Source organism: Eleutherodactylus coqui, chromosome 1 (genome assembly GCF_035609145.1).
Source record: "Eleutherodactylus coqui strain aEleCoq1 chromosome 1, aEleCoq1.hap1, whole genome shotgun sequence".
NCBI lineage: Eukaryota > Metazoa > Chordata > Amphibia > Anura > Eleutherodactylidae > Eleutherodactylus > Eleutherodactylus coqui.
Genome location: NC_089837.1, coordinates 428,434,349 through 428,461,639, shown reverse-complemented (window position 1 = coordinate 428,461,639; position 27,291 = coordinate 428,434,349). Strand labels below are relative to the sequence as shown.

The 27,291-nt window shown below is 45.2% G+C and overlaps 2 protein-coding genes and 1 non-coding gene across 7 annotated transcripts in view; 2 read left to right on the top strand and 1 right to left on the bottom strand.

Moving 5' to 3' along the window:
• Positions 1–505: 505 nt before the first annotated feature.
• On the bottom strand, positions 506–22,340 carry WBP4 (WW domain binding protein 4). 2 transcript variants are annotated; one of them, XM_066581557.1, is made up of 11 exons: positions 22,205–22,340; positions 16,196–16,222; positions 14,090–14,162; positions 11,586–11,648; positions 9,586–9,712; positions 7,390–7,551; positions 5,801–5,862; positions 5,001–5,076; positions 4,681–4,922; positions 3,306–3,490; positions 506–819 (listed from the first exon to the last, which is right to left on the bottom strand). In XM_066581557.1, coding segments are annotated over exons 2-11 (1,200 nt in total). In that variant the 5' UTR covers positions 16,198–16,222; positions 22,205–22,340; the 3' UTR covers positions 506–611. The 2 variants fall into 2 exon arrangements, with proteins under 2 accessions (XP_066437654.1, XP_066437662.1); XM_066581565.1 differs by lacking the exons at positions 11,586–11,648; positions 14,090–14,162; positions 16,196–16,222; positions 22,205–22,340 and adding an exon at positions 9,795–9,938.
• A 5-nt stretch (positions 22,341–22,345) lies between these two features.
• Positions 22,346–27,291, top strand: part of ELF1 (E74 like ETS transcription factor 1) — a 107,555-nt gene continuing 102,609 nt past the window's right edge. For 3 of the 4 annotated variants that reach the window (XM_066581545.1, XM_066581485.1, XM_066581493.1), the window contains exon 1: positions 22,357–22,479. The gene's annotated coding sequence lies outside the window, so the exon portion shown is untranslated. Of the gene's footprint in view, positions 22,480–27,291 lie in introns of all 4 variants that reach the window. The other variant, XM_066581528.1, reaches the window with a different exon arrangement.
• Positions 22,777–22,848, top strand: TRNAE-UUC (transfer RNA glutamic acid (anticodon UUC)). The gene has a single exon. It is a non-coding gene; the product is annotated as a tRNA-Glu (tRNA).

Below are 27,291 nucleotides of genomic sequence, written 5' to 3'. Positions count from 1 at the left end.
AAATTTTAAATAGAAAACAGAAGCAATAATGAAAATAGTTACAAACCAATGCATAAAAGAATCCACACTTGGCCCTTGTACCAAATGATGGACACCGTCATAGTTAAAAGGGGTGTACAAGATTGGAAGAACATAGCCGCTTTCATCCAAAGCCGGGCTACACATGTCCATGCGTTGTTTCTGGTATTAGAGCTCATTTCCATTGAAGTGAATAGTGCTGAGCTGCAATACCAGAAACATTGTACTATTACTAGAGATGAGCGAGTACGCTCGTTTACGGGTGATGCTCGACCGAGAATCAGTCTTATACGAGCGTGCTCGCTCATCTCTAACTATTACCCATGATTATTTGTCAGTGCTAACACAACAAGAGAAAACAGGAAAGGGAAGTATTACACATGAGACAGCAGAAAATGGCTACAAGAGCAACTTCAAACAAACACATCCCTTTGCATTTTTGAAACTCACCATTTTGTACTTTAGAGGAGGCAAAAAAAAAAAATAATCTAAAAAAACATTTATTCACACCAAGCGCTCACAAACACACACAATTAAATCCTGCAAGCTCTCAAATATACAGCATATAAAATGTCCCAATTATTCCAAGCCCTTTACTGATCATTTAGTCTCTGACGTATGTTTCGAGATTTCACATTTTCGAACTTCCTTCTCTTGAAGACAGAGGCCCCAGCTACAGAGTCACCAAGGGAAGTGATGGTTTTTTCTTTAAACTTCACTTTTGGCTCCTGTTCCACAACAGATACAGAGATACCAGGGTCGTAGTTTTCCACATTCGGTAGCTCCAAATCCACCTTCTCACTGTATGAAAAGACAGATGCTACGGTCAAGACTAGCAAAACGGTTATATGCAGGAAATCAGAAACGCGCAGATTTCTATATACACTAGGAAATTTAGTAAAATTTAAAGTTTTCTTAACCCTTTAAAGGAGATGTCCCGCGCCGAAACGGGTTTTTTTTTTTTTAAACCCCCCCCCCGTTCGGCGCGAGACAACCCCGATGCAGGGGTTAAAAAAACCACCCGCACAGCGCTTACCTGAATCCCGGCGGTCCGGCGTCTTCATACTCACCTGCTGAAGATGGCCGCCGGGATCCTCTGTCTTCATGGACCGCAGGGCTTCTGTGCGGTCCATTGCCGATTCCAGCCTCCTGATTGGCTGGAATCGGCACGTGACGGGGCGGAGCTACACGGAGCTACACGGAGCCCCATAGAGAAGAGGAGAAGACCCGGACTGCGCAAGCGCGGCTAATTTGGCCATCGGAGGGCGAAAATTAGTCGGCACCATGGAGACGAGGACGCCAGCAACGGAGCAGGTAAGTATAAAACTTTTTATAACTTCTGTATGGCTCATAATTAATGCACAATGTACATTACAAAGTGCATTAATATGGCCATACAGAAGTGTATAGACCCACTTGCTGCCGCGGGACAACCCCTTTAAGGACCAGGCTGTTTTGTACCTTAAGGATGACCGTGTTGAAAAGGAAAATGTTACATTATTTTGCTGGGAGTTGAGTAACGCAAAACTAACGTAGAAAATTAATTATTTTCCATTACTTACTTTGGGATATCTCAAGACAGATGAAAAGGGTAAGGTACATATCTGTCTATGCTAGGAACACATGCTAAACCCCTTAAGGACTAGGCTGTATTGTACCTTAAAGGACCAGACTAGAGATGAGCGAACGTACTCGTTACGAGTACTTACGCACCCGAGCACCGCCATTTTCGAGTACAGCAGTAAAGATTCGGGGGGCGCCGTGGCGGCACGGGGGGTAGCAGTGGGGGGGGGGAGAGGGAGAGAGAGAGGGCTCCCCCCTGTTCCCCGCTGCTCCCCCCCGCACCGCCGCGCTTCTTCCAGCCCCCCGGCGCCCCCCGAATCTTTACGCCCGAGTACTGAAGTACTCGAAAATGGCGGTACTCGGGTGCGTAAGTACTCGTTACGAGTACGTTCGCTCATCTCTAGACCAGACACTTTAGGCATTTTACCCAAGTGGTGGTTTGACTGCCCTGTTTTTTTTTTTCCTTTAGCTACCAAAATTATTTTTGGTGCATTTTTTTTCGTGACAAATAGGACTTTTTTTTTAAATATCTTTTTCGCTGACTTCCCCCCCTTATTTTTAGTTTTATTGGGGATAAGAAACTAAAAAATGATTTTTTTAAAACAATTCTTGTTTTTTTAAAATCTTTATTTACACTTAAATAAAGTATGGGAATGGGTTCCTCATTTTGTTTTGGACGTTTTGATATACAATATGTACGGTTTTGGATTACAGGACCTTTTTTTTTTGTTTTTTATTTGACACTTTTCCACTGTAGCTGGGGCATCCATAGGAGCCCCATTTACAGGGGAAAACATCCCCTGTAGTGACATTAGTCACTGGCAGAGCTAATCAGGGTCTACTACAACTTTGCAGCTCTGCTGTAGCAAGAACCCCGGTGATCAAATTAACCCCCCAGCTCCCGAAGTGAAAGCTACACTTTCACTTTTAGTACGCAGTGCTTATTGAGCGCTGTGTACTCAGGGAAGGAAAAGGCAGAAAGGGTTAAAAAAAACCTCCTGCCTTCTCATCCAGGTTATCAGCTGTTACTAACAGCTGACAACCTGTCCTGCCTCTGATTGATTGCAGAGACAGGAGGCTTAAATCCCCGCCGTAATTTTACTAATCATCGGGGCTTTAAGCCCAGGACCAGGCACCGTATATTTACCACGCTTGGTCCTTTATGGGTTAAAGGGCCACTCTGGAGAAACGTATCATTTCTGCAGGGGGCGATTGCCATAGAGAGCATATTAGGCAGGTGACATAGTTACCGATCACTATACTACTAAGATGTTGCCTCACATGCTCTCCACTGTGACTAGCTGTAAGCTCTGGCTTCTTGTGTCCTGACTATTATCTATTTATTCCCATGATAGTCACAGTAAGGCTCTCATAGGAATGAATAGAGAAAAAGTCACTTCCAGGACACACAAGATGCCTGACCTTGCAGCTAGTCGCAGTGAGGCCATGTGGGATAACAGGAAAGCGTAGCCAACATCTCCGCAATGTAGAGATTGATAAGTAACATCTGCCCTAATATCCTCTCTATAGCAACTGCACCCTGGAGAAATGATGAACAGTTTCCCCAGAGCGGCCCTGTAACATGTACCCCTGTTTGGAAGTACATTCATCCCACAGCACATTTTGTCACTAGCAGTTGCAAACCAATGAGACAGAGTTGTGTGTATGGTATCCAAACTTTACTAAGCACTACAGGAGAGTTTATTTTGTTCACTAATACTTACTACAAGTCTTCCTCTTCTTTAATAGTCTCCCATGCTCCATATGGATTAGCCTTGGCTGGCTTTCGAACGGTAGGCTTTGGTGGAGGGTCTTGCTTTGGTGAAAGGTCTTTTTTTTCTTCAGCCTTTTCTGGTTTGCTTTCAGGGTCAGATACCTTATCATTGCCAGATTTGGTCTCTTTTTTAATCTAATAGACACAAATATGATATGAAAATATATAGATTATATATATATAAAAAAAAAAATCAATTCAATAAAAAGCAAAAAAAGGTTATAGGGCACATTTATTTTGGTCAGTCTAAAATAAATTCAAACTAAATCAATGATACAAAATGGTATTTTTCCTGCTCTCATACTGATACATAATAGCCATCAAATCGTGTTCAAGGAGTAAGTAAAGAAGAACATTGATCCAATGCGTGGATTGCAAAACTGGACCAAATAAAGTCAAGTGATCAGTATGGCTTTTAAAACACTCCAGGTCTGCAATCAAGTGGAAGTGCTTTCTAAAGCAAACATTACAGCAGTCTGCTCTGTAATTCTCCGTAACTATACAGTTCTTTTACTTTATTACAGGGGACACAATTTTTTCTGGTTTGAGGGCCACAATGGCACACTGAACCACTTTCAAGGGCCAATAGGGTATTCCTATCTGTGACATTTATGGTATATATTTAGTATATGCCACAATAAATTGAAGCAAGTTCCATTTCCTATTGAAAAAATGGAGGTCACTTCCAGTGATACCCCCCACCACTCCAATCAGCACTCCAGAGAGGAGGGGGTAATACATGTGGCTCTCTCCATTGTAGACAATGGAGATCACAGCCTGGGATTTCATAAGTCCCATAAACTACAATGGAGAGAGCCGCATATATATACGATACCTGTAACTCATATACCCATTCCCAAACAGGTCAAGAGACTTTATTCTCCTAGTATTTAGGGGACCCAGACATGGCTACACAGTGCACCCTTAGTACTTGTATGTTGCTGTTGCCCTACTATATGCCACTCCTCTTCACCCTGAAACTACATGTTAGCAGTCAATCATAAATATATCTTGCCGCACAGAATGGCACTGTGGCGCACGTGGCTCCCGGGCCGCATGTTGCGCAACGCTATTTTTTTTAGCAATATCTACCTATTGTCATCAGGACAGCCTAAATTGTGCTATGGTTGGATTAAATGTGACAGACAACAACCCTGAGGTCCAGTTTGCCCACTGTTGTAACCCTTTTATTGCAGCTTACAGTTTCTTGATACACTCTGTATTAGAATTGCCCCCAGCTATCTTCAGAGTAGGATAGCCACTAAATCTAAAAACTTGTGAATAATAAAAATATCATAAGGAGGTTGAATTCTGTTCATCTTTACCCTGAAATGGATTTTAGTAGCCTGTGTATTATCTTCTGATGGCGTCTTGGCTGTATCTTCTGATGGCGTCTCCGTGGTATTTTCTGATGGCTGAGATTTCGCAGAAGTTGAGTCTGTTGTTACTTCTGGACTTGCAGCCTCCTGTTTATCTGCTGTAGGGGCATCTATAATATTGGTGGAATTATTCTTATCACTAGGGGGCGGATTGTTATCAAAGTCCTCCGGTTTCTCCCATCTGGATTCTGTTCAGATAAAATCACGGTTAATGACTGCCAACAACAAGTAACAGACAGGCTGTGCCAACTGCACAAAGCACTTACCTCCAGTTTCAGAATTGTAGTAGTATGGGTAACCCTCTTCTGAGACTCCTTCTATCCACAAAGATTTGGTTTCCTTCTAAGGATAGTTACACAGAATGAATGAATGAATGAATGATGACGCAATGTATTGTACAGGACTAGATTTCTAATTGACAGCAACCCCTTTTATACTGTATAACCAATTTCAGCAACATTTTAAATGGACGGTATCATGAAGACAAAACTAACAATGTAAGCATCAGGTTCCTGTCATGGCCCTGTAATTCCCCTGATAAACCGATCACATCATCTAGTTTGGACTTCCAGAGATCAGTTGTAATCTGTGAGAGAATCTATCAGCAAGGATTAAAAGGGTTTACTCACAATTTAAAATAGCTTCACAACCACTAGGTTCTTCCTGGTTGCTGCTGACCTGGACATGTGACTGCTGCAGCCAATCACTGGGCACAGCAGTGACCTTCTACAGTCTGTAATTGGCTGCAGCAGTCACATGTCCAGGTCAGCAGCAACCAGGGAGGACAGAGTGGTTGTGGAGCAATTTAAATTCATGAGAAAACCCCTTTAAGTTACTCAACAGCACCACTGCAAGGGAAAATGAAGCATTACACATGAAAATTAAAGGGCTGTCTGACTAATACATTAATGTGCCAGCACTCTCCACTGTGACTAAAAGACGGCATCCCAGAATGGGCGATGCCCCACTAATATATTTAGCCTGTAGATAACAGCTGAATGTATTTTTCTACTATTGTGCTTAAAATGCTCTGCAGGACTTAAGCAAAGTATCAACGATTACCTACCAATTCAGTTACTACTTCTTTGTTCTTTTCGATAAATCCCTCTGGCTCCTCCCACTGAGTTTCTGAAAAAAAAAAAAAAAAAAAAAAGAACACAAACAAAAAAATTGTGTGTGACACATTTATTCCAGAACTAAAAAAAAAAAATAAAAAACATTATGAATCAATACTAATGCAGAAACGAAAACATGCATCACAGACAACTATCTTCATCATTGTATATACAAGTCCACCTTGTAATACAGCAGCATCTGTTATCCTGGATGACAGATGTTAAGGGCTAACGCCCACAGAAGGATTTCTGTTGCGTTTCACGCGGCGGAAATCCGTGGCATTATCCTGCAGCTATTAGGTTCTATTGAACCTAATAGCTCAATGTTCATTTCACAGTGGAATTCCGCAGCATAAAAAAACCCGTGGCATACTCTAATTGCCACAGAAAAACGTGCATCCGGCTTCCATTGTAGTCAATGGAAGCCGTCCATTACGTGATACTTCTGCTGTGAGAACAGCGGAAGAATCGCGTTATTATGCATCACCGCCCACTGCCGGCGCGTCACGCGATGTACTGCGCATGCGCGCCGGCTTGCAGGACAGGACTCGCACGGCGGATCCAAGTGGTGAGTAGGGGGCCTTTGGGGGGTGCCGTGTCGGACTCTGCTGCGATATTTCGCTGGCGGAGTCCGCCAAGGCTGTGGGCATGAGGTCTAAGGCAGAATAATCATATTTACACAGAGTGAGATCTGCGTGACATTTCTGGCGCTGCAATAATTATCTACATACATGAAATACACTGCACAACAGAAGGAGAGAATCTATAACATTACTGAAGGGATAAAAAAAACCCAAAAAACACAAGTGCAGATAGTCCCCGACTTGCGAACGTTCCAGTTACGAACTTTGCAAGATGCAAACAAACTGTCCTGCACAGTATGATGTAATGCTATGGCATTACATCATACTGTGCAGGGACCGAACAGGCTTCCATAAAACCCGATAGAAGCCTGTCCGGTCAGATCGCGGGACACTGTGCAGCTGCCTAGCAACCGCACAGCGTCCCGCCACAGACACTATACGGGCCCCCCGAACGTCGGGTGCCGGCTGTTTCTTACAGCCGGCACCTAGCGGCAGCAGTTCCAACGAGCCGTGACACTCGTCAGAACTGCTGCCGCCGGGTGTCCGCTGTAAGAAACAGCCGGCAAACGACGTTGTATAGAGCGGGATTCACCCGCGATCCCGCTCCATACAAACATTTGTTCGTATGTCCGAACAAATGTACTTGCGAACCGGCTCCTGGAACGGAACCTGTTCGCAAGTAGGGGAGCACCTGTAGATTTGTGTGGATCAACACTGCAGCATAATAGGCTGAAATGGACGGACTTCTGTCTTTTTCAATCTATGTTACTTCCGATCGTCACATTAGATACAGCAAACTGGTGTTGCGATCCAAGGGACTAGGTTGGGTGATGACCATAGATCTCATCCTACGAACTACATTATAAAACTACTTCAGGGAATGAGCCTTCTAGACAATGTGACTCGCAGGAAAATACTCCTATAGAAATGATCATACATAAAAATACACACAATACCTCCTGTCAATAAATTGTAGAAATATGGGTACCCTTCTGGGGATAATGTTTTTGTCCATTGCCTCTTAGCATGGTGTTTTTCTAGTGCCTCTATTTCCATCCTCTTCTGTTCATCACGTGCCCTCCTCTCTTCAATGCTTGGACCTACAGGGGCCAAAGGAGCTTTAAAGGAAAAAAAAAAAATGAAGAAAAAGTTAAAATTCACATGGGTATTTCACAGAGGTGTGTCCGTTACAATGTTATACCTTCCATGTCCACAAGTTTCATTACAAAAACAAAAAACACAACATTCAAAAGAGCAAAACAATAAGGAAATAAACAAGTTTCGCAGTTAAAAAAACAACTGGCTAAAAGACTGCCAAGATATGAGAAAGTGTCCAAATGTTTTATCTTGTCACTGAGCTCAAACTGTATGTAGTGGAACATATAAAAATAGTAAAGGGGTTATCCCACCAAACACAGGATAGGTGGTAAATGTATAACCTATGGTCCAACCACAGGGACCTCCAGAACAGCACACCTCAAGGCTCCATTGTGAATCGAGAGGCAGTGGGCATGTGTGACCATCGCTCCATTCAGCAGCCCCCACAGAGACCGAGTACAGCACTACTCCATTCGCTAGGGGGCTTTAAGGTGCGCCCTGGGGTTCCCAGCATGTGAATCTCCAGAGATCATACATTTATCACCTACCCTGTGAATACATTTAAAGCTTTCCACCAAAAACATTTAACTCCTGGGTTTGTAGAGATCAAGGTAGCAAAGTTCCCATCGACACCATACATACTATGTAAGTGAGCTTGCGGCATTATTAAAGAAATGAGGCAGAAGAAGGGTGTAAGGTATATGAAATAGGATAGGTGACTTCTGTAACAAATTAAGTTTCTACATGTAAGGGTGATTTCACATGTGCGCCTGGGGTTCTACTTTCCTGCCCAATTAGGAGAGTAGGAAAGGGGAACCTCTGCAGCCGAAGGGTTCAACTCAGGACTGAGAAGAACAGTGCCGTACAGACCCCATTAACTATAATAGGGTCCGTCTGGTTTTCTCTTTTTCTTCAGTATTTTGAGCCGAATCTGCAGTGGAACCTCCCACCAAAGGTTCCAATGCAGATGTGAAAATGGCCTAACTGGAGGTACATTTTGAAAGCACATCAAAAGCATCAAAGTCTTCATCCACCTGCCAGGACTCAAAAATAACAATGCATTGCATGTTTTAGAGCCCGTGTCTTTCTGTCCCACTAGGCAATACATTCACAAGAAAGAAAACCTTTTCTGCACAATGTACAATTTTCACATGCAGGGGTGGATCCTGAATAGAAGCGCTTTTTTTTAGAAGAAAAATGTCTTAATGCATGTGAATGAAAAGCCCTCCAAACAGGAAAAAAGCCTATCCTGCATAAACCCTCTATAGGGGCTTTCCAGGAATAAGATACAGATGCACTATCCTCAGGATAAGTCATCAATAACCTATTACTGGGGGGTCTGCTGCTCAGTACCCCCATCGATAAGCTTTTTGACGATGCCGCAGGGTCATGTGAGCACCATGGTCACTACTCAAGTATGTGAAGTCACATTTATCAGTCACATGGCCTGAGAGCTGCTGAGTCCCATTCAAGTGACAATACAACGCAGGGCGCTGTGAGCAGTGTGTACTGAAGCAGACATGGTGCTCATCCCAGGTGCTGCACCCACTTCAAACAGCTGATCAGTAGTGATCTTGAGTAGAGGACCCTCACTGAGCTGATATTGATTGTCTAGCCTGAAGACAGGTTATTAATATCTTAGGCTGGTTTCACATGGGCGAGAAACTCACCCAATATCGCTCTCATCAATGTGCGTTTTACCCACAGATGCTAGGCTTCTTTAGGCAAAAACTCCTTGCTTCTGTGTTACACACGTTAGAGGATCGCATTTCCTACTGATTTTAATAGGAAACCTCACATGGCACTCACATGCAATGTATTTCAGGTCCCATTGAAATAAATTGGCAATGCGTTCTGAGGTACGATGCAAAAATAACACATGCAGCATTTTTTTTCCCTTGCCACATGGATGTGAAGGAAAACATCGCTCATGTGTAGGTCTCCATTCAAAAAAATAAAGTTCATATTCGTGTGAGTTTTCTGCGTCTCGCAACGCTCAAGATTCTCACCCCTGTGAAACCAGCTTTAGTGTTTGAGAACCCCTTTACTTTTACCTGGTTCTACTCCTTCCAGTCTTTTTAGATCTTCTTCATAAGCCTTTAGTGCAGCTTCTTCCATTGCAGCAAACTCTTTTGCCATCTTTGCATCCGATTTGGCCTTGGCCATACTTTTTTGCTTGATCTAAGACAGAATGGATAATTAGTACAAAGTAGGTTAATAGCAACACAATCACTATTAAATCATTTGACATCTTGGAACTCACATTTCTAGATCATTTACTTCTATTGTAAAAGGGACAGCTCTCTTCAATTAGGGTGGCACAAGGAGTTTTGACCCAAAGTTGTTTTTACCCATTGCTTATTTTATATCTCTACCAGCTATCTCCCGACGGCAGATGTAATTGTGCCGCTGCAGGAAGCCTCTTCCCAGCATGTATATTTAGGGTGGAGCCAGAACTAGCAGTCGGCCTGATAAGCATTAATGTGACCTCATGCATTCACGTGACTTCATGTTATCTCATGCATGAAGCTGATCATGCAAGGAATAAATGTAGTATATTCACTGGCCAGAAATAAAGCTGGATTTTTGTTGCTGGATCCCGGCAATTTTGATGAGGTAATCCATAAGATGCCCTGATAAAACCTAACCTATAGCTCCAAGGTTTTTAGTTTTTTTTCTTCCCCTTTAAAGAAAAAAATTGTAACTCCTTTAGTTAGCCATCGACGTAGCTGTACGAGGGCTTGTTTTTTGTGGGACGAGTTGTTTTTCAGTACATTATATAGTACCACTGAAAAATACTTTTAAAAAATTCTAAGTGGAATAAAATAAAACAAAACAAAACAAAAAGACCCGACATTCTGCCATCTTTCGGTGCGCTTCGTTCCTATGGCGCACAAACTGCAACATAAATGACATGATAACTTTATCCTATGGGTCAGTATGAGGACTACGATACTAAACTTATATAATTTTTTTTTTGCTGTACTACTTTTATATATATATATTTTTTTTTTAAGACATTTAATTTTTTAAAATTATTTTCTGCCACCATCTCCTGCGCACAATAACTTTTTTATTTTTCCATCAACATAGTTGTGCGAGGGCTCATTTTTTGCGGGACGTCCTGTAGTTTGCTTTGTTACCATTTTGGAATACTTAACGACTTTTTCATTGCTTTTGATTGCATTTTATCTTGGAGACAGGGGGCATTTTTGGTGTTTTTTTTTGGACAAGATTCAACGCGCGGAATAAATAATGCATTACTTTGATAGATCGGACTTTTACGGATGCTGCGATACCAAATATGTATCTTTGTTTTATTATTTAGATTTTTTGTTAATTGTAAATATGGAAAATGCTTTTTTTTTTTTAATAATTAGTAAAACGTTATTGCGATGCTTTGATCGCTCCTGCCATAGCATTACATTATACGGTTATCGGGCAAGCAGTCTATCAAGCCACCCCGCGGGCATGGCTTGATAGGCATACTACCTAGATAGTCTTGGGGCCTTTCAGAAGGCACTTGTACGGCTCCCTGCGATCTCATTGTGGGGAGGGGGGGTGGGTCGTACGGGACCCCTGAACATCCTTAGGGATTTAAATGCCACAGTCAGAAATGACAGTGGCATTTAAAAGCTTAACAGTTCCGACCAGCCGTGCGGCTGTCGCTGCCGGTTGTCGGGTGTAATAAACAGCCGACACCCACGCCGTATAAAGAGAGATCGCCCCTCGATCTCTCTTCATACATATCCCGACGTTGCAGGATGTAAATGTACGCCCTGCAGTGTTAAGGAGTTAAAGTACCCGTCTCATGATAGCAGCACTTTGAGAGAGTACAACAGCATCCACTAGCTTTGTTTTATTAAGGCGTCTTGCAGAGGTCTCCATTGACAGAGATGTGACTTGGGACCAACTGCCCCTGTAAATGTAGTACTTTTATTTACAGTAATGTGACCAACAGCCTGTATTAATCTATCAGATACACTTCCTGTAGCGACAAATACATCCCACTAACGCCATTTCTCGGTCTTCTCTATTCTTCTAAGCAGTTTACCTCGCTGATTTTCTTGATAACATTTTCTTTGTGGTTCTTTCCCCTCTCATGGAATTCAATACTCTACAAAATAAAGAACAACCATTTAACGAATTAATACAACAGAGTGATCAATCTCTGTGCCCATCTACATTCAATGGAAACAGGAGAGGTTAACAGAAGCATAAATCGCAACGTGAGCTGCTTTTACAGTTTGTTTAATGTAAATGCGTGCAGAAAACTGAACTACGTAGCGTCCGTGTAAACAGGCCGCCACTTAAGAACGACCGTCTGTTTTCTGTGCACGGAGGCGGGCGGCCCGGATTGATCCTGGCCGTTCTGTTTCCATCAAGTCAACCATGCTCGTTCCTGTGCAAAAGCAGATGAGCGATTATCGCTGGGACGCCCGGTCAGGCGTCGGGTGCCCGACAGATTGTCCCATGTACAAGCACTCTTAGGCCAGAGGCACACAGCCTTATTTTCAGGCTGTGTACAGTCTATGTACTCCACGGACAACACATAATAGCCTATGAGACTATTTATGTATATCATTTTTCACAGAGACCGTGGGTCCATATGAAAAAAAATATATAAAAATCATGGCACGGCCTATTCATGCCGGTTTTTAGACAAGAATAGAACATGCAATGTCCATGTAGATCAGACAGCACATGAACGGGCGTCCGTGCGTTGTCCGATTCAAGTTGTGCCCAAATTTCTCATGCACAACCCCGATCACGGTCATGTGCCTTTGGCTCTCTTCACACCTCCATTAAAGTTTCCATTTTTACTGCTTAGGCATCGCACATAAACAATGGTGTGCTGAATCCATCATATGGCGGAGGTGCACCAATGGGCTATAACGGAGTCCGGTCTCTATAACCTTATTGGAAAAAATAACCCAGCAGAACCTCCAACTAGAGATGTATGCCAAGCTTAAGAATGAAGTATAGCTTCACAGTGCAAAAGGGTTCATTACATAGAAAAGTAATAAATAATAGTCAAGACAGCTAAAAGCTCTGTGTGTATAACCAGGGGCAGATAAATAATGGTCAGTACTAATGTTACTAAATAACCAGCAGCTCTAGTAACAGTCTAGATAGTCGTATAGATTTGATTCAGCAGACATTCATCTGCCAACTATCTAATGTGTATGGGCTGTGCTAGCTCTCAACCGACGACAGATGTTGTAGGAAAGAAGGGTCAAACATGTTGGATTGGTAAATGCGGTAAATGAGGTCAATGAAAGTACATTGATGTTCATTGTTCCACTTTGCGTATATTTATTGTGCATATTTCGTGTGTTAAAAAAAAAAAAAAAAGAAGAAAAGAACGCATCGTGTTCCATTTTACTGTGTATGACGTGTGTAAGAGCTCTATTGTTCTCTATGGATGCATGTTAGGAGACATGAGAAGGAAATGTAAAAAAAATAAGGAACCAGGAAGCCATTGTGCATGTAAAATACGCTGTACATGCGCAGGCATACGTGGATAAAACCGCGACAATACGCAGGTTCCTATGCTGGTAAGTGCTGCAATTTTTACGCAGTGTATTACAATACGGTCGTGAGCGCCCGGCCTCAATAAGCCACTGGCAGAGGAGTCTTATTCGCCCTTCCTATTGAGAAAACAGGAATGCTCAGCCAAAAAAAAAAAACTATCGAAAATGTATGGCCCCCTCCTGTCCATCCAATTTGGTGTCACAATTTCTGATCAGCAATATTGGTGGTTTTTCTAGTGGCTTTCTTTAGTGGTTTTGTACAAAGCCTGATGCAGTCATTCCTACAGGAGGCTATTTGCTCATCTGAGTGTAAGGCGTACAGCAGCAGGCCAATCACATCATCTGTTCCAGCATTTCAGAAAACTATTAAGGCCCATTTAGATGGGACAAGCGGCACGCAAACGATGCCCGACACTCCTCCCCGCACATACTAGCTCTCGTGCTGTTGCACAGAAGCCAGTACAGCGGGTGCACAGCGGGGTGGCTGCAGGAGATTTCACTCCTCGCTCTCCCCTGCCACTCTCCATTGACTTAACATAGTGGCCGTTCAGTACTGAACGGCCACTATTTACACTGAACGGTCAGCGATCTGCTCATCGTCCATCGTTTATCCAGCATAAACGATGGACAATGAGTTCATCGCTCAGTTTAAATAGCGGCCGTCCAGTATTTATCGGCTGCTATGTTAAGTTACTGGAGAGCGGCGGGTGAGCGAGAGGAGAGAAATCTCTTGCAGCCTCCCTGCTGGCCACTCTGAGCGAGCCAGCGATACTAGCTCTCGTGCAACAGCACAGCAGCAAGGATACACAGGGACGAGTGTCGGGCATCGTTTGCCTGACATTCTTCCCGTCTAAATGGATCCTTGCAGGGATTGTCCCACCAAATACACATATCACCTGCTCATAGGTGCTTGATCGCTGGAGACCCCACCCATCACCATAAAATAGGTCCACGCTTTCCCTCACCTACGTGCCAGGTGATAAATGTATCTGGTAACAATGACGATGATAACAGACATACATACTGGCTTATTGTCTGCAATCCAACACTTGCAATAGGTACAGAACTTCTTAGGCTGGGATTTCCAATAGTCAGCCCTGCAAAGACACGTTAGAGATGAACAGGTTAGAAAAAGCTACGTACAATGATTGATATGTGCACAAAGTCTCTGTCACAGCGTGTATAGAGGATGATGGCACTCAGAAATCAATGGGAGCCGTGTCTGCAGTTACAAGTGCCGGCCACTTCACAGAGGTCTGAGCAGGGACTTCCACTCCGGCCCCTTTGTACTTTCAGCGCCGTCAGTGGGCGCACAATCAGCTGATTGGTTGGACCCCAACCGATCAACTGTTGATGACCTATCCTGAGAGTAAGCCATCAATAGTATTCTCCCTGGGAAACCCTTTTAAATACACATTATAGGGACCAGGTCCGACCGGATTCCATTAAATGCTCAGCTCAAAAATCTCTTAGGCTGGGTTCACACTGGGCAGATTTGCCGCGGAAATTCCGTCCGGAATGTCGCCGCGGCAAATCCGCCTGCAGCCGCTAATCCAGGGATTAGCCAGCCATGTGGGCGAGATTTCTCAGAAATCTCGTCCACACGGGGCGGCAATTTCGCCACGGCAAAGCTGGCAGAAGCCGGCGCAGTGGCGCGCATTCGCTGGCTGCAGCATGTTCATATTTTTTCTTCCTCTACTACGGCCGCGCTCTCTTTGCAGGATTTTAAGCAGCGCTTTTCCCAGCGGAAATTTCGCGTTTTATTGCTGCGCCAAACCGCGAGATTTCCACCAGGATTCCGGCGTGTGTGAGCCCAGCCTTGAAAGAAGTATTTCCCACCAAACACATTTATCACCTATCCATGGGATAAGTGCTAAATGCATGATCAATGGAGATCTGACTGATGAGACCCTTAAGCCGCATTTACACGGAACAATTATATTTTGGATTTCCGCGATCCAGCAAGAATCTGAACGATGATCGTTCAGTGTAAAAACATGCCGCGATTGACCAACGAATGAGAAGTCTTTACCTTGTCGTTTAGTCTCTGCATATGTAGAAAACTGAACGATGCAGCGTTCCGTGTAAACAGGCAGCTGTGAACGACCACCAGCTTACTATGAATGTAGGCGGGCAAGTTGGAACGATCCCCGGCCCGCTCCATCTCCATTCACTGACGGACATCTGTTGCCCAACAGATCATCCAGTGTAAAAACACCCTTGTGGATCATATGGTCCAAGAGTTCCCCTAGTGAATAAAACCATGGTCTGCATAAATGACCACGGCACCATTCACTTCTATGGGCTCGATGGAGAGCCAAGCATAGCGCTCCGCTATTTCCATAGACAGTGAAAACAATCTGCAGCAGAATACAGCAGCATTATAACAACATCTACACGTTGCAGAAATATTCAATGCACAAGGCCGGCTGCACACGGATGGATTTGAATTGCAGAATCCAGCTCGGGCATCTGCCTCCGGATTCCACCGCAAATACCGTACATAGCAAGCTATGGAAAAGTGATTTTTTTTCCCCTGCAAACGAGTGGAAAACAGTTGCGGTTTCCGCTCGGGGAGGGAAAAAAAACGCAGCATGCTCTATTTTTGCACGGATGGCTTCCATTGACATCAATGGAAGCCATCAGATCCACGGCCCTTCTGCAATTGACATTGTGGAAAGGTTGCGGGTCCCGTGTCATCGCTAGGGGATGACGCGGGAAAATCAGTAGTCTATAAAAAAATAATCTGTACTGCGCACGTCTGACGGCGAGCCGCGCGGACCATCCACAGTACAGATGAAGAAAAGGAAAAGCAGGTATGCGCGGACGTCGCTGCTGTCAGGACTGGATTCTACTGTGGGACTCTGCATGCAGAATCCGACCAGCCCCTGTGCAGGCAGCCTAAAGTGTTCTGCGGTGCAGAATGTTCTGTTGTAGATTAATGTTCTGTTGTAGAATAACTGTGGATCCGCAGCAAAATCTGCAACTGAGGATTTCAAGCTGAGCGATTCTCTTTCAGAATCTCTGCAGCCACAAATCCCCCCTGATCAGTGCGAACTGCTGTGGATTTCTGCAAACCCATCATGGTAAACACATCGACTGACTACTAATCCACTGAAGGACGACTCACATGTTGGTCTTCTTCTGTAACTTTCTCCTGTAAGATAATAAAATTATAAAATGTAATTGTATAAACATTATATATATATCAAAACTGCAAGTTACTGACTGATGGAAAGAAGAGGTAGAACGTCTTGTACTAATGGCGACATTACGGGTCGGTTACACCCAGAACACAGGGAGCCGCACATTTCATGTAACAAAGTTGCATAAGGCTAATTTCACACGGGAGAATGCAATTTCGCTGTGGATGCAAAGTGCTTTTGTATCAAAACTGCCTTGCATGACTTCGGGGCAAGTAGCGATCCTCCGCTGCAGCTTTTAGCATAGCGGAGCGTTTGACATTGTTTTCAATGGGTAGACCTATCATTGTATTGCACTCGTATTCACCTAGCACATGGTGCGATGCTGTGCTGGCCCCACTGAGACGATGCGATGGAATGCCCAAAGATAGGACATGCCGCGATCTTTTCCCCGCATAGCAGTGCAATGTGGGGGGAAAAAAAGAGAAAAGAATGGTGTTCATATCCGTGCGAGATTCTCAGCCGTGTTAAACTGGCCTAAAGGTTGTATTTCACGGGACAACCATTGTGCAAATAGACGCTCCATACAGCAAATATAAGCAACAATTGTTTCACATAAACACGACCACCAACCAGGTAACAAGCAACAATCTGTCTGCTCGTCTCTTCATTTTACTGGTTGATTAATTATCATCTGGTGTAAACAGACAATTGTTGCCTGTTAAAGAGCCCACACCTCTGCAGGGGAGCCTGTGCCTCCCACCAAAGCCTATTAACTCCCCCCTTATTTTGAAGATTTTGCCCTCTTATCTATTGCTCATTGGTTCCCAGAAACACAAATATGACAGAGTGATCCTTAACTAAGCGGTCCCTCCAGGATGGGTCTGGTCCTCCAAGATACACTCACTGTAGCACTGACTATTCAGTTGGACCGCAGCCGCGAGGGTTCACTTGAACACCGCTCGCACGGATTTAAGTGCGTTCAGCAACCAATAAGCGTGCATTTGGGAAGGGTCAAAATGTCAAATATACGCCCACCAAAGAACCTCAGGCCCCGTAACTAGTCGCCAAAAATAGCAATTCCACCATTACTTTTTAAATTATTTTTACAGCGTTTACTAAGTGAGATAAATAACAAAACATTTTCATTGTTCGGGTCGTTACGATCGTGGTAACACCTATTATGTGCTGCCTTTTAAAAAATGTTTTTATATTTTTTTTTCCATTTAAATAGGATTTTGCGGGGAAAATGTGTATTTAAAAAAAATGTCTTCATTTCACTTTTTTGGACACAATTTTTGAGTTCCTCAAGGACACTTAAAGATGCGATTGTTTGATCGCTATGGTGTTACTTATGTAGTGCATTGTACTATGCCTATGATAATAGCATATTAGACCCTACTGGAGACAGGATCTTATAGGCTGAGTTACATGGGGGCCTTTGTTAGGCTTCCAGCTGCCATGGGAACCTACTGGTACCTTGTGATCACACTGAGGGGTGCTGATGGGTGACAGAAGGAGCCCCCTGCCCGTCATCTGTTGCAGTTGATATTGATGGGGGCACGTAAGGGGTTACAGTACCAAGATCTGAGGTTTCTCTATTCCTGGCAGTTAGAGCAGGAACCTGGCTATCAGCAGTCAGCTGACTGCCTTAAAATGTATATGCAAGTTTATTGCCTGTTAAGACAGTAAACAGGCGTATTGGCCGTCACTAAGGGGTTAAACAAGAATTGCCCAAAAGATAGGAACTGCTGCAACTTTCCCATCTCGGACCATTGGTCTGAGGGAAAAATAGCTAACGCAAGTTCTGTCCGCATCACGAATGCCAGACTCGCACGTGAACCGCCTGTGTGATCACAGCCATAGAAACAGAACTCGGCACTTCCATAGATTCCTGAATAAAACCGCGTTTATTTAGATTTCATGGATAAAAACATCTTCCCAAGTTGCACTTACATACTTCAAGCAGAGTTCTTATTAGTAGCGCATCTACATATAAAAGCACCCATAACATGTCTATGATACGCCATGATAAGCTCTGAAACGTAAGCGCAATTTCATAAGAGGTTTTATCCATGAAACTTAAATAAAAGTGCTGTTTAATTCTGGAATTCACGGAAATGCAGGAATTCTGTTTCTATTGCCTTGTGTGGTGCAGAGTGTTAAGGTAGCAGAAATGCAGTCCTAATCTCTCGCTTATGACCTGAAGGTTGTGGGTTCAATCCTGTGTGGTTCAGGTAGCTGGCTCAAGGTTGACTCAGCCTTCCATCCTTCCGATTACCCAGCTCACACAAAAAAAAAATTACCTGAAAGCGCTGTGGAATAAGTTGGAATAACTTGTAATATACAAAAAATAACAAGTCCCCTCCCTATTGCAGTTTACGGCGTACCTGTCCGTGCGCCCGGCGGGAAGGGTATGCATGCGGTGAGCTGGCGCTTGGGGTTGCATTATTGTGAATACAGCCTAAGGCTGACTACCCACTACAGTTCTTTTTTTACTGGGAAGTTCACAGCGGTTTTTTTTCTCCAGGGGTCTATCGGACTTGTTAATGTTAAAATCATGATCGCGCAAAATCGCAATTTACCGCGAAGTCGCGATTTTTAACATTACAAGTCCCATAGACCCCTGCAGAATAAAAATGCTGCGAATTTCCCAGTGAAAAAGAACTGTAGTGGGTAGTCACCCTTAGGCTTTGCTGACATGAGCGCGTCTTGCAGCCAGTACGGTTGTGTACTATCTTGGCGTGTATGTGCGTGTAATATGCAACAACACAGAACACGCTGCGACTTTTCTTATGCCCGTATTTTGCACAATTTGCGTGAATATACAAATGTAGCAATAAGAGAGATTGTCACAGTGTATTCCGTGCGCAGGATATGCTTGTGCGAGTCTGGCCTTATACTCAGTCACAAAAATTAGAGGGGCTTTCCCCACTATCAAATTGACTACATTAGTACTGGAACCACGTCTATTAGTCCATAATCTTATAAATGGCCTCCTCTTCGCCCAATGTCTGTATCCCCGTGGTGTCGGTTTACTTGCAGGTTCTCTCATGTAAAGGCGGTGGGCTGTGTGGGTGCGGTGACATCATGTCCCCCGCCGCAGCCTCTTCACAGATTTTGAAGTGGATCCGCAGCACATTTCACCGTTCCAATTTAAGAGCTGAAGTCCCCTACAGATCTGCGCTAAAGTCCATACCAAACGGTTCTGATTTTGACACAAAATGTGACTAGGATTTGTACCAACACCAAATCCGCCACATCTGAACACACCCTTCGTACATATTAGGCTGGGGTCAAACGGAGCAGATTTTGTGCAGACGTCTTACTGTGGACGATCAGCATCAAATTTTGCGTAAAGCTCGTTACCGGTCACTGTGGATTCTGACATGGCAGCAGACAACCCCCCCACCCTCTTCTGTTAGGGGATGAATCTGGTGCACATCCATGTCAAAATCCGCACAGAAACGTGCAGCGCAAAGAAGCTGCAGACTTTGGTGCGGACCAGCAATGTGTGAGCACAGCCATGTATGTGTATTACACATGGCCGATCTTCAGGTGGATTCGCAGCACATTTTGCCCTTTCACCTGAAGAGCTTAAATCCGCTTCAGATCTGCATCAGACTCCCCGTCACACCCTGCACATAATATCTGACTAAAGGCCCTTTTACACGCAACGATTATCGCTTAAAATTTGTTCAAACGGCTGAAAGTGAGTGATAATTGTTACATGTAAACGCGGGCAGTCGTGCGCTATTCGTTCATTGGGCATTTAATGGTGGTATTTAGCCAGAATACAAATAGTCGCCGGCCGCTCAGAAGACATTCAATTGGAATGGAATTCACTCAGTCTTTTGTGCGGCTTGCCTACTTGAGGGGAGGAGTTTTGTTTGCCTTTCATACATAATGAGTACATTGTTTACTCTGCAGACAATGGAATCTGTTTACTTTAGCTAATGAGGAATTGGAGGGAATTAACCCCTTATGCCTAGTTTAGACACAAGGATTCTCGCTCAAAAGACATCTTTTGAGCAAGAATTGTCGTGTGCATTTACAGGGGCAAGGTGATCGCTGAAATGGCAGTTTGAGCGATCACTTCACACTCCGAGCAGAGGATGCAGAAGACAAGCGGGGCCGCTAGTCTTCTGCATCCAGCTGTTCTCTGCTCAGTGCACCCGGCTGTTATACAGCCAAGCACTCTGAGCGGTGTACGGAGAACAGAGCTGTTCTTCATACTCAGCCCATTATTAGGGACAGCTGAAACAATGGTATCAGCTGTATCCCGCTGTGAATCCCTGATAAGGCTCATGAAGGACAATGTGCTGATAAGGCGTGCTGAAGGACAACCAGATAACGAAAACTGTGCGATGTCAGTGCCGTTACACACAACGATTATCGCTCAAAAGATGGCTTTGAGTATTTTTTGAGCGAGAATCGTTGGGTCTAAATGGTCTTTTAGTGGCCAAGCTTTTTTTTTGTTTTTCCTCCCCCCTTTTAAAAACTCGTAACTCCTTTATTTATCCATTTTTTTGCTGCACTACTTGTATATCTTTTCAAAAATATTATTATTTTTTTAATTATTGTCTGCCGCCATCTTCTGCGCACAATAGCTTTTTTTATTTTTCCACAGACATAGTTGTGTAAGGCCGCCTGCAGACGGGCGGAAATTCCGCGGAATTTCCACCCTTGGAAGCTGCCATAGGATTGCGTTAGCAAACACAATCCTAGGCAGACTGTTGCGGTTTGTCCGCGCGAGCCCCGCACAGAAACGTCACTCCCTGGCCACCGGCACATGATAGATCCGGAGCTGCGGGGCGCGGATGAGTACGCGCTGCTCTCTGCAGACGCTTGGGTCGGGTCCTGCGACGAGAATTCTCGCTGCCGGATCCGACCCGGCCGTCTGCAGGCGGCCTAAGTGAGTAGTTTCTGTTACCATTGTGGAATACATAAGACTTTTTAATCGCTTTTATTGCATTTTTTTCTTGGAGACAGGGTGACCAACAAAAGCACATTTCTGGCGCTCTTTATTTTTTTCTCTGAAGATGTTCATCATGCGGGGTTAATAATGCGTTACTTTGATAGATCGGACTCTTACGGAAACAGCGATAGCAAATACGTATTTTTGTTTTATCATTTAGATTCTTTTATTAGAAATATGGCAAAATTGATTTTTTTTACTTTTTTTCTTTTCTACATAAAAAGGTGTATCAGTGGTCACTAAGAGGTTAAGTCATCATCTGTACAGCTGCGCTTTATTTTCTGACAAATTCCTATCGTCACAGCGCATGCTCGCCATTTTATCATGTTCTACCGGCTCCGTTGACATCAATAGAGCCCATAGAAGTCTATGGAAGCGCTCTGCTCCGAGGGGGGAGGAGGAGGCAACTGCGCATAAATCGACCTGCGAGGCAGCGCTGGCGCAGGACGGACTTTTTAAAAACCTGCTTCTGCCACCTGGAGAGACGGGCAGCGCTGTAAAGTGCGGTGTGGTTTGGCGCAGCCGTACATCACAGAGCTGATCCGTTAGTACAAGGTAGTTCTATGAAGGCAGTTTACGTTCCGGCACGCTCACCAGCGTATGTGGGTTACGGTTACGTTTATACACAAGTGTGTGCGCTTCTACGCGGTCCATATACATAGCACACTATGTGGTCCGTAAATACGCACAGGAGGACATGCTGCATTTTATTAAGGCGACTGAAATACGCAGATGTGAATAAAAGCAATGCGTCCTATTCACGGGTATGACGTACGGGGATGAGTCATTAGTGGGGAAACTGGAAAGAGGGTCTTCACCTGCAGCTAAGCACTGCTAGAAGGAACAAGTACCTCGCCCGGGACAATGACCCCCACCTACATACGCTGCAGCAGGGCAGTGCTCTCCTACAAACTACAACTCCCAGCATGCCTCGGGAGCACGCTCGGTCCTGCCGTTACACAAGTGGCTGCAGACTCCTACAGTCCAGTGATTGCTATACGCCGTGCACACTACTTACCCCGAGCCTCCGGCACTAGCACATCTCTGCACCGCAGCAGCCCATCAGCCGCCTCCAGATAAGACTACGGAAGCCGACAGCAGCACGTACGGTGGCCGAGGAGGCTCACATCGCTTCGCCTGTTTCTGCCGCCTCCTCCCTCCCTGGTTTGTGGGTGGAGAAAAAGGGGGGAAAAAAACACAGAAAACTTGGCAGCAGGAGAGCTGCGGGCGGACAAGTCCGGGGATAGTGACACCCGGGCACGGAGGAGGAGGCTGCCCGGGACCTGCGCCCAGGTGAGTGCGACCCGCCGCTGCTGCTGCAGCTGGTTGTTTACAAGTGTTTGTTGGAGTTTCTGGACTTTGTACTTGTTTCTGCTGACTATAAGTGAGGTTGTGCGGACGAGCTCCCTGCCGCCCAGGGGCGCTGCTGAGTGGCGGGCCTCCCTCCCGGTAGCGCACGGTGTGACGGTCTTGTGACTGCTGTACGCGGTGCGGGATGGAGCCGCTGTCACAGAACGGGCTGCAGGCGGCAGCAGTGACGTCACGTGCTGTGCAGGCTGTGAGCGCGGGGCTGCGGAGCTCGCACGGCCTTCCCATATGGTCTAGCGGTTAGGATTCCTGGTTTTCACCCAGGCGGCCCGGGTTCGACTCCCGGTATGGGAAAACGACTTGTTTTTTTTCTGTTTATTGCAGCTGTTGATCCAGCGGTTGTGTAATAGTGGTGCCGCTGCTGGAACCCTCTGCGAGGGGGGGGGGGGAGGCTCAAAGGTTAGACTGCTATCTGCACTGTCTTATCTTCACTTGGGATGTTTATTCCTCTGTTTACACAATGGCTGCACTTTGTTTTAGGGCTCATTCATGCTGGTGTACGCAATTTCGTTATATATTGTAGTGTGTGTGTGTGTGTGTGTGTGTGTGTGTGTGTGTATGCGTGTTGAGCTGTATTTACATGGGCGATAGATTTTATTTATATATATATATTTAATTTTTTTTTTTTTTTTTGATGCAGGAGTTTTGTACACCGCGAGCCGCACAGAACGGCTTTGTAGCCCATGTTTCCCTACGGAGCCGCAGAAAATATGCTGCTTACCGTACGAGCCGCGTGGATGTTTTCACAAATCTCATTCGCATAGCGCTGCGGCGTTCTCCCTTTTGCAGTATAGAGTGAAATCTGTGACAAATCAGCACCAAAAACATGCAGATTTTCTGCAAATCCGCAGTGGATTGACTCTGCGTGGCCGCAGCCTGAAGTGAAGGGGCAGCTCTCTTTGAAATCCATGAGAGCCGTGCCTGCAGTTACAAGCTCCGGCCACTACACAACGATTGGCGCTGAGGCTTCCACTCCAACCACTGTGTTATTGCGGCGCTGACAAAATACGCTTTCTCAGCAGATCGGCCACGGTCCCAAGTGATGGACCCCAGTCGATCAACCATTGATGACCTATCCTGATGATGCATTGTCAATAGTATTTCACTGGAAAACCCCTTTAAACTATAAATCGTTTGCTTTTCGTTCATTGTTCGTTTTCTGCAGGCATAAAAATGATCGCCGGCTCGTTCACTCGTCGTTCAGTTTAACTACTGATCACTCAGTTGTTCAGTCATTCACTGTATAAGGGAATGAGAACGATTTAGCGAGTGAATGAGCAAACTATTCATCTGCCTGTATAAACTCTGGCATCATTCACTCGCCCTAGTAATAAATCGCCAGGTGTAAACGAACCCTTATTCAAACAAATGCATTTGCTCTGTGTTCTACTTGCGCAAAATATTTGTGTACAATACTCCGTGACTACAATCCATTGATCTCAGGCGTGCAAAAAAAACCAAAACACAGCATGTTCTCTCTTCCTGTGTATTGCGCATGAACACGGCACGTAAGTATTTTAGCTAATTACTTTAATTACCACTCATCAATACTTGTTTATCACGTGCGCAAAAAATATTGTAAAATATGCGCAATGTCCATTGCGCAAATGGGGGACCTCGCTATGCTGCCGCCGGCCCTATGGAAAACAATGGGTGCTGCGATGTGAGGGCCAGCAAAAAGATGGGACCTGCTGCGATTTGTTTCCTGCAATCGTGGTGCTATGGCTGCCACGGTTTCCCTTCATGTCCGTTATATTTGGAGTATAGAATTACGTAGTCTGTTACACTATACTTCTATACTCCAACGATAATGGACGTGAACGGACAGCCTGGAAATGGACACCAAATTGGCGCTGCTTTCCGCACATGTGATGTCGCCATCAGCTTCATTCACACAGGTGTGTGTTTTGCGCGTATATTTGCAGCGTGTTTTTGTGGAATGTTTGTTTTTATGTGCGTTTCGATGTATTTGTACTTCTTGTACGCACAGAACGCGCACTGACGCCCTCAGCCATTGAAATGCCCTCTTAGTTTAGATGCAGTGTTTTATGAGCAAATGTTGCGTTTTTGTTTTTTTTTTTTGTGCGCGACCAACATGTGCAGGCCACATGTGCGTTTGTGAGCGCGCACAAATCTATCCGTGTTAGTCCGACCTTGGTTGCAATGGGTTCATTCACGTGTGTATTTGGCGTGCGTAATTTGGTTGCACAAAAAAAGAGCCCATCCTGAACGCATTAAACTAACTGGACACTTCGATGGCTGAGAGCCGCGGTGCGTGGTTTTTGCATGCACAATTGCGCGTGACTTGCTTGCGCAAAAAGTACAGTAAAAAAAAAACCGCTGTTGTGCAGATTTTACGGTGATTTGGTACGGAATCTCCACCGTGACCAATCCGTAGCAAACTCCTACCTGTATGGCCGTAACCTTGGGCCGCTCTCACACGCGGGTTCAGAAAACGTTGCCCAAAATCGCTGCATTTTTACCAAGATTCCGAGTGGCAGTTTTGAACACATGGTGCAGTGTTGGACAGTGCTTTTTAACGTACCGCATCATTGTGTTGGGTGATGGTGTGCGTTAAACGCCCAAATTCTGCGAAAATAGAACAGACATCTCTTGAAAGTCGCGGCGTTAGAAATGCTGCATTTAAGCGCATGTCTGCGAGGCCCCATTGAGATCACTAACGGCGTTGTACCACGGTTAGCATGGCGTTCGTGATGCCGCGCTAATCACAGTAAAAAGCGATGAGTGTGAGAGCGGCCAAAGGCTAACTTCACGCGGGCGAGTGTGAGATGGGGCTGTGAATGCTGCCTCCATATCACGCTTGCCATTCATGTGAAAGCCCCGTGGATATGAGGTGTTTATGTGAAAACGGCCTCGCATCACTTCAGGGATGAAGGAATCCCCCGTCGCAGCAGAGCTCTCCCAGTGCTCACAAAAATGAAAACAATCAGCGCTGTGATGCGAGACCACTCAACCAAATATAACATGCCGCAATTTGTTTCTCGCACTGCATCGCGGTGCCATGTAGGAAAACCTCGCCCATGTGTATGACCTCATTCAAAAAAAAAAAATGGGGTTCATATTTGTGTCTCGCATCACACAAATCTTGCACAATTTTTCTCGGCCGTGTGAAGCCGGCCTTCTAGATACATTTTTACAGGTGACTCTTGCTTGAGTCTTGTGCGTTGTGGGACACAAAAAACTGGGACAGATGTGAACTCCATTCTTTCAATGGGACCTTTAAGGACATCGCATGGCACAGTGTGATGTGATATTTCTCATTGACATGAATGGAAGACGCGTGCGATCCCCTACCACATGTGAAACGTGCCTGAGGACCGCTATTTCACAGAAGTGATGTGAGGCGTTTTTTTGGATGAAACTCCTCACATCCGCGTTAAAAACGTATGTTGGCAAGTGTGATGTCAGGCCGAGTTTCATCTAGAACAAAGCCTGACTGACACTGGATGAACGTCAGCCAAGAGGGCTCCGTCTGGTGAATGAGGGCCGGTGGATCTGCGAAACCTCCTTCACTATAGCGATCACTAATGGTTACGTCTCCACCTTCTGCCGGCATGCTGAGACCCTTCACAAGATGCATCTGTATGGGTGGTGAGCTCTCCCCAGCACTGAGGCACTCCTCCCATCTGATGCGGTGTCATTGTAGAGAGGCATAGCCCGCTTGGTTGTGCTGATCTGGCTCAGTAGTATATCAGGACATGGTTAATAAGGAAGCTGGGCTTTCTACAAAGAATGTATTCATTAGCATAAACTAATATGTCGGCAGCAGTTGTGGCGGTCCGTGGAGCAGGCATGCCTTATTTCCTCAGCGCCTGCCTTCTCTCTGATGTCTCACATGACATGTTTGCTCAGGTTCTTTCCTCCCAGTCTGGGATTTCCCTGGAAAATGCGTGCAGCGTTCCAGAGAGTTGCTGGGAATAGCAGTCATGTGACTGTGGGAGAGGTCCCTACGTGGGCTGCGATCTCATCCTACATGGACACGGCAGCCGGAGATTGGCTGCTTTATTATCATCTGCCAGTTCCCGGCTCCCACCGCCCCTCAGCTGAGCAGCCTGGAAAAGACTCCCTCGAGTCATAGACTGAATATTAGACTTGGGGAAAGTTTGCCGTTCCCACCGTGCGCTGCAGCGAATAGTAATCGTCCCGCCGTTCACACAGATGATCTGTTGGTGGCAATCATGGGAGATTAAAGTACGTTTTGCAATAGTGTAGCTTTGCGCAGCCTGGAAAAATGCTGTCAACTGACTGAACCGTCGGAGATCGGCGTGAGATATTGCTGATCTGCACCTATAGCAGATCCCTATTATGTCATTATCAATACTGTCCCTATAGGAAACCTCACCCTACAGGCTGCATTCCACACAGTGATCAGCTGTAGCGGCCCGAATACGGGCTGATGGGAAGAGCAGGCTGCTGGGTCTGTATGACGACCGCTGTGCCCGCTGTGCCCTCTAGAGCCTAAGGGGTTCTATGTTAAGCAATTACTGCTTATACAGTTGGCGCAGGCAGGAGCTTCATCCTAATGCGAAGAAATGCTGCTCTGCTTCTGCCGTGTTCTGGCACCGATCCCTCCCACGGTACTCTTCTACTTCGATCAATGTGACGTAATTTTGGATTTCTCCCATTTTGCCTTTGGCACGTGTAACTCCTCATTTGTTAGTGAGCCGCTGGTACTCGGCGCTCCGCTGGCTGCGTTGCATCATAATGCCCCACCTT

Coding starts and splice junctions, on each gene's coding strand:
- WBP4 (XM_066581557.1), bottom strand. Junction 7,552..9,585: donor ACTGGAAGGAGTAGAACCAG/GTAAAAGTAAAG, acceptor TTTCCTTTAAAG/CTCCTTTGGCCCCTGTAGGT. Junction 4,923..5,000: donor CTACAATTCTGAAACTGGAG/GTAAGTGCTTTG, acceptor TTATCTGAACAG/AATCCAGATGGGAGAAACCG.